General features: G+C 38.9%; 1 protein-coding gene across 1 annotated transcript in view; it reads left to right on the forward strand.

The window, feature by feature from the left end:
• The window catches only part of ADGB (androglobin), a 109,650-nt gene extending 105,291 nt beyond the window's left edge, over positions 1-4,359 (forward strand). Inside the window, exons 33-35 of the mRNA XM_088141781.1 lie at positions 1,599-1,710; positions 1,950-2,133; positions 3,914-4,359. Coding sequence (XP_087997907.1) covers positions 1,599-1,710; positions 1,950-2,133; positions 3,914-4,105 — 488 coding nt within the window. The 3' untranslated portion in view covers positions 4,106-4,359. The remainder of the gene's footprint in view (positions 1-1,598; positions 1,711-1,949; positions 2,134-3,913) is intronic.
• Positions 4,360-7,714: the final 3,355 nt, after the last annotated feature.

The following is a 7,714-nucleotide window of genomic DNA, read 5'->3' on the forward strand; positions in this document are numbered from 1 at the left end:
CATACGTTACATTAATTCCTGTTCCATAATGTGTCATTCTACATAGCTTCCTGCTAGCTACACTTTCTGGATTGCCTTGGGATTTGACATAATTTCTAAAGTATCAATAGAAGAGAATATCTGTAGCTCAGGGTTGAACTGAGAAGTTCTTGGTGTGTTCTGAGCTTGGTTGTTTGCTTGCAGGTGTTTCATTACCCAACTAGGTAACATCATCAGTTCTAGTGAGTGTGGGGTTTGCTGACTGTTTATGTACAGTAGTTTGCCTTGCCAGTTTTGGTAGGGTTGTAGTTTCCTCCTTGGTGGTTCCTTGATTAGAGTATTGTTTTCTGCCTGATTGTTTGTCTGGTGTTGATCCCTGCTTATCTGAATGTTGGCTTCTGGAGATGATGTGTTCTAGTCTTTTTGTTTCCTTCCTAGGTTTTTTGTTGTCTCTTTTGAATGGTATGTAAATGTGGTTTATCTTTATGAGTTTATTGATGGCTGATTTATCTGAATGCCAAGCTTCCAGGAATTCCCTAACATTTTTGGATTTGGCTTGGTCTAAGATGCTAATAGTTTCCCAACTGAAACTGTGGTTGAGTCTGTCCATGTATTGTGCAAATAAGGAGTTTTCATTGCGTCTTCTGACAGCCAGTGTTCATGGATGTACTCTGTTAGTCTTCTGCCTGTCTGTCCTATATAGTGGCTACTACAGTTCTTGCACTGTATATTGTAGATGACCTCTGCTTTTTCTTCTTGGGCTACTGGGATTTTGGTTTGCTTAAGATGTTTTGAAGAGCGTTAGTTGGTTTGTGTGCTACAGTGATGCCATGTGGTTGTAATAGTCTGTTGGTTGTTTCTGAGATGTTTTTGAGGTATGGGAGTGTTATCCTTTTAATAGGTTGCACTGATTGTGGGGGGTTGTGTGGTCTTTTGATAAAGTTGCATGGGTATCCATTTTATTAGAAGATGTTGTATAGGTGATCTGTTTCCTCTTTCTGGTGTTCTGGGTTGCTGCAGTGTGTTTGTGACCACAAAGATAAAGCTTATGTCACTTCCTCTGGGATCTCATAGATACAGTGTTGGCCTGCAAATGCAGATGCACTGCCAGTCAAATAGTAGAAATCTGCCAGTTTTGATAATGAGAATCATCTATTCAGAAATGGGGAAGAGATCCCAAAGCTAACCAAGGAGTTCATCATGATCACAGCAAATTCATCATGTCCCTGTGCAATGACACCTGCTGCTACATACTTGCATTTCTAGATCAGGATTGTCATACAACAATGCCAATATATTGGCTATAAAGACAGGAACCCAGTCGGTTTCTGCTCAGTTGCCTGTGGTCTGTATAGCAGACCACCTTGCCTCTGAAGATGCCCACCACAATTGCCGGCAAAACATCAGGAAATCTGTTATCCAGACCACAGTCACTAAACCCTGAAGCCAACACTGCCCCACAGATACCAGTTGTGAAAGTATAATGCCAATATAATTTGGTGATAACATTTTGATGAGATTTGAAGAGATCTTGAAAGTACAGGAGGTTTTAAATTTTCTTTATTAGAAACAACATGTTCTTCTCTTGCAAACTAATTTAGTTGTTATTATCTTGACAGAAAATGTTTCTCCTGTTTCTGAAGTAATGGTATCCTCTCCAGTCATGCCCGAAGCAGGCTTAGCCATTCAGCGGAAGGAATGGGCACCTCTAGACCTCACCCTCTATGTTAGGTAAATGGCACTACATTTTATATAGTTAGACCAAGACACTGTTAGTTAAGAAGTCAACAGCTGGAAGTTAAGAAACATTTTAAACACTTAACTTGGTTTTTGTTTGTGCCCTTTGCAATTAGTAACTCATCGTGCCTCCACTGGGTTTATAATTGAGCCATCTCCTGTTCATGTGGAATGTACTTAGATTTTAAGTTACCTTCTGAAGAGAATATCTGTAGATGTAATCTCTATTTTAGAAAAACACTGCCTCTGCCTGTCATGAAGAATGATTCCATTATCCAACAGCAAGAGATACATAAAGCAGAGGAAATAAATACTTTTAGACATTTTCGAGAACTGGTTCTGGAACACAGGCAGCAAGAACGCATGGCTAGGTATCGGTTGAAGCAAAATGTACTTGAAATGTATGAAGATTTACAAGTAAGTCTGTTTATTACTGACAACTTCTTTATTGTATTAATTCTTGCCTATTTTTGCTTTGTTAAAGATTCTGATCATCGGATATTTTACTCCACAAATTCCCAAACATACTTCTGAATTTGCTCCTATCATCTTTTCAGTTTTGACATACTGACTTTGGAGAAAAATTAGAATAAGTGCTGTTGGACTCACATTTAAAATAATATTTAGTATAAAACATTGTTTATTAAACACCTAATAGTTTAGTGAGAAAACTTACATAGATAATAGGCAAAGATACAAAACTACATAACCCACTGTACTGATAAATCCATCTTGTTAATTCATTTATTCTGGTAATACCTATACTCAGGACTGACTTATGGGAATGGAATCTTGTTATGCTGTAATTTTAAATGAAAACAAATTATTTGTTTTTTTTAATGAACAGACAAAACTTCAACACAAAATAAAGAATTTAAAATGAAAATAAACACAATAACAAAAATAAAAGCAAGAAATCCTTTTTATGGGTAGCAAGAGTCTGGCGATGAATAACGTTGTAATTAGGGCTCTGCCCACTTTCCAAATAATCTGGAAGAAGTGCTTTGGACCTCACATGAGCACAGCACCTCTCTGATCTCATTTAAGGAGCTCAGCTTTTTTTCAGGCTTCCACCAAGGAGTTAAAAAAGAGTGCAGCAGCTTTTAGACTTTAATTATGAGTCAATCTGATGAATAACAGGGAGATGCTGTCCTTGAATGAAGTCTGAAGCACTTTTTTAAATTTCAAAGCATGGACCTATTGATTGGTTAGCAAATACCATTTCAAGAAAACAAAAGAATATTTTACAATTGTGGAACGTTGGCTGTAAGCTTCCTGCCTCTGAAGAAAGTGACAGATAATATAGAGCAGACTATATTAGCACTCTGGAGTGAGGGAGACACTATTATAATACTGACGTCTTCTCCAAATAATTGTAATTCTAACTTTCAAAGAAATGAAATAAAATTACTTAAGAACTACAGGTAGTCCTCACTTACCAACCACAATTGGGACCAACAACTCCATTGCTAAGTGACATCATAAAATGAAACATCATGTGATTGCACCAGACTTGTGACATCAGTTCACATCAGTCTTTAAGTAAATAACCGCAGGTCATTAAACACAACATCATGTGACCATGACTTGCGACTACCTGCTGGTTTTCCTGTTGACTTTGCTTGTCGGAAGCCAGCTGTGAAAGTCACAAATGGTGATCACATGACCACAAGATGTTATAACTATCGTAAATGCACACCAATTGTGAAGCACCTGAATTGCAATCGTGACCACGGGGATGCTGCAATGGCTGCAACTTCAAGGGCCTGTTGTAAACCTACTTTTTCAGCCCCATCGTAATTTCGAATGGTCACTGAACAAGGCAATCAGTAAGTGAGGACTGCCTATATATGGTCTTTTTAAGATATATACACAAAATATACAAAAGGAAAATAATATTTTTTCTTAGTGTGATAATTCTACAATATGGACAATTAGCTTAATAAAAAGGGAAAGGAAAAGACATGTAATTTTAGGATATATAAACCCCTTCTGGTGCCATAATTAGCAGAAGTATGTGTGTGTGCATGTATGTGTGTGGAGACACACACACATGCACACACTTCTGCTAATTATGGCACTAGAAGGGGTTCATGTCTGTGTGTGTGTGCATACACATACACACACGCACACATATATGTATACACATACATACAGATTGATTTTGCATGGAGTGCGTATATTTGTCTTTGGACAGGCATCCTTAGATGAAGCACGAAGCAGGATCCTCAGTATCCGAGAAACATATAGAACCAAACTACTGGAGGCTGAACTTGTAAGACTAGAAGCACTAGCAGCTGAAGAAGCTGCCCTTCGAGCAGAGCAAGAGAAGAAAACCCCAGATTTGCAGAAAAAAAAGGGAGGAAAAAGTGTAGGAAAGAAAAAATAAAATATTTTCTGACATATTTTCGTAACTTCACTGATGAGAAAAGAAAATACTGTTTACTATACTTATAGTTTATGTATGTAGAACAGAGTTTTTTAAGTGCCGTTTTTTAAAGTATTATTTTGCTCTCCATTAAGTATTGCATCAGCCTTTTTAAATGATGACACTGATTTAAAAATTGTATAACTTTACATTGAATTTTGCATTATGCTTATATGTTAAGAATTTTGCATTATGCTTTATATGTTGCAATAAAGTTTTCCAGCACAATTATTTGATCAGGCCTTTTGCTATTTTTAGCCTATTCCTAGAATGACCAAAAAAGTAAAATCAAGAAGCCAAGAAGAAGGCATAAGTTATCAGCATAATACAAATTTAGGTACTTGCCTATGAGTTGTCCAGCACAGCTATGCAAAGACTCCTGAATGTGGTTGCAGGGGAGGGCTCCACTCTGGGCCTCTAGCAGCAGCTTGATCTGGTTCTAACGCTCCAGAAGTGGCACAGACTGGGGGTGAGATTGGAAAAAAATCTATTATCTCATTGCCTGGCATGGGAAAGACACATGGCTGCAACTTCAGTTTTGCTGTTCATTAGAACAGAATGAAGTTCATAAACAAGCTATATAGTTAATGTAAGAATGAGGTATACCAGATGCCAGAAATTACTATAAGAAATTGCTGTAAGCTCTTTTACAATCTGGTTGTGTGGTTGTCTTTAAATGCATTTGGCTTTATAGGTAGTCCTTGATTAACAATGGTAATTGGGACCAGAATTTCTGTCGCTAAGCAATGCGGTCATAATGTGCGATGTCACGTGACCACATTGCTTAGCAACAGCAATCCCGGCAGTCCCCGGTGCTGTTGTTAAGCAGGGTTTGCGGTTTGTTAAATAAGGACCTCCTCACAACTTCCTGCTGGCTTCCAACAACCAAAGTCAGTGGGGAAGCCGGCAGGAAGTTACAAGTCGCAGGAGGATTGCAAGCAGGCTGGCAGGTAAGTAAGTGGGTGCTGTGGGGCAGGGGAGGCTGCATGAGGGTGGGCAAGGTCCAGCACAGCACAAGTGCAGCACGGCTTGGGATGGCTGCTGCAGGGTGAGGGAGGGCACGCAGGGGTGTGCAAGGGGCTGGTGACACACAGCACAAGTGCAGCAAGGCTTGGGGTGGCTGCTGCCAGGCACAGGAGACTTACCAGAATGAGTTGTGACCTTCCCTGCCACGATCCCCTTTGACTTTGCTTGTCGGAAACTGGCAGGGAAGCTCACAAATGGTGATCACGTGACTGTAGGACGCTGCAACCATCGTAATTGCAAGCTGGTTTCCAAGCACCCAGATCATGACCACATGACGGTGGGGCTCCTGGGACAGCCAGAACTTTGAGGACTGGCTGTAAGTACCACTCGTTCAGCCCCATCGTTAACTTCAAACAGTCACTGAACAAGTGGTCATTAAATCAGGACTACCTGTATTGCTTTGAGTGTTGTAATATCAGTAGTCCCCATAGAAGGGAACACCTATGGCAAATTTCAGACAGATTGAGGTCGTTCTGATATTATTGTGGTTGATCGTACAGTCAATGAGATGTTTAGACTGGATTTGGCATTTTTGTCCACCTATTGAGTCCTTCCCATGGACCTGAGATAGGCAGATGTTGTTTATTAATATTAAAGGTATCGTTGCAGGATGTCAGCTGTTCCAAGTAAAGCTGCTTTTTGCAATTAACTGATGGTGATTTTGTCAATGCTGATGGTGTTCAAGTGGTGCTCCAGATGTTTTGGGATTGCACCCAAGGTGCCTACAACTGTTGGTACTATCTTTGCTTTCTTTTGCCTCAGTCGTTCTACTCTGCAGGTCTTTATATTTTGTGATTTTCTCCAGTTCTTTCTCTTCTCTTCTGCTGTCTCCAGGTATTGCAATGTCCACTATCCAGACTTTTTTGCCTTCCTTATCAACAGTTGTTAAGTCTGGGCTGTTGTCTGGCAGGTGCTTGTCTGTTTGAATTCTAAAGTCCCAGAGCACTTCAGCATCTTCATTTTTACTAGTCAGACAGGAGTCACCACTGCTCAGAACTATTGTGTAAACAAGTTTCAGTCTTTAGGCTGGGGAAATTACAGTCAATCATCTGTTAAACTGAAAGGGCAGGAGGAAAATGCTTAAAATTTAAAGCCTGTGGCTGATGCTCTCTCTCTCTGTCACATGCACACAAACACAAAGATATTGATGTTCTGGAGCAGGCTTCTCTTCTGTATATCTGACTGATTCCTTGTGTAAAATAAAGAAGCAGTATCAAGACTTTGAAAGCTCTGCACTTAACTAGTTCCTGAACACAGTGTTGAGTTCTACAAGGACAAAGATTTACAGCTATATTTGATGTGAAATCTGACACGATGAAGCAGTCACTTCATGGAACAAATAGTAAAATAATGATAAAATCAAATACCAGCCAAGATGCTGTGGTATAAACAACCAGGCCTAGTCTACTTGTACGTGTCCTTGATTTGAGAATGTCCCTGTGAGTCACTGAATCTAATATCCTTCCCTCCTCCTTTTGCTCACCATGACCTTTTACATAATTAAAAGTTACTTATTTTGCTACCACATCGCTGCCCTTTGCAGCACACAGAAGCCCAGTTGCATAGATCTGGATCGAAGTATCACGGAGGCTCAGAATCATGCTGAAGCAGCTCAGGAAGGCGCTTTAGCACAGGGTTAGGATGTCGTTTTGGGCCGAAGGATGTCTCCAGTGCAAGTGCAGACTTTTGAAAGCTCATCAGCCAGCACACATTTCAACATTAAGGTACTGCCAGTAAGAATAAAGTAGTTGAAACTAGCTCCATCTTTTGTTTTATCTACTTCTCAGCAATGCAACCAACATGTTTACTATTTTTCAGGAAAAACAGGAAATACAGATCAAGAAGGGAAGGAATGGTATCTTTAACAGAAAAAAAAAAACCAAAATGAAAAAAGACTAGAACATTGTCTTTTTGAACTAGGGAAGTTAAAAAGAATATTCACTGTAAAAACATGCTCGGGCTTACTGACATTAGAAGACATCTATTATTGCATAGATCTAACTATGGTCATGCTTTGCTTTGGGTGACTAATGAGTGTGTTGGAAGATATGATTAGAAGAAGCAACCACCACATTCACTGAAAAGCAGTTGATGTTTACGCTCCACATTATTCTTATAATCAGATCTCTCTTCCTAACAGATATACTAAATAAAAAAAACTGAGGGTTGTATTCCAGACCCTACAAAATTAACATGAATTGCCCTACTTAATTGTTTTTACAGTATTTATTTCAAATAATATAAAGCTGTACATGATTTATTCACATGTTTTTACTTTAATATTTTTTAAAATACCTTCCATTCATTTATAAGCTCAAAGTTGTTTCTTTTCTCAAAATCTTTGTGCACCTGATTGTGTTGTATTGACATTGAGATTTGTGAAGATTTTTCTCGGTTCATAGGAGGGTTTTCCCAAAAGTATTATTAGAAATGTCTAATAACTGTTAACACAAATGGCAATGTTTTAATAATTGTAGGAATTAACTTCACTTCTTTTTTAAAAAAAAAATTTCAGTATTATCATTGCAGAAGGGGGGAGACATG

This window comes from Python bivittatus, unplaced genomic scaffold, assembly GCF_059951505.1.
Source record: "Python bivittatus isolate LINGU-HERP-01145 unplaced genomic scaffold, Pbiv_v1 ctg000020_np1212, whole genome shotgun sequence".
In the NCBI taxonomy this organism is placed as follows: Eukaryota; Metazoa; Chordata; class Lepidosauria; order Squamata; family Pythonidae; genus Python; species Python bivittatus.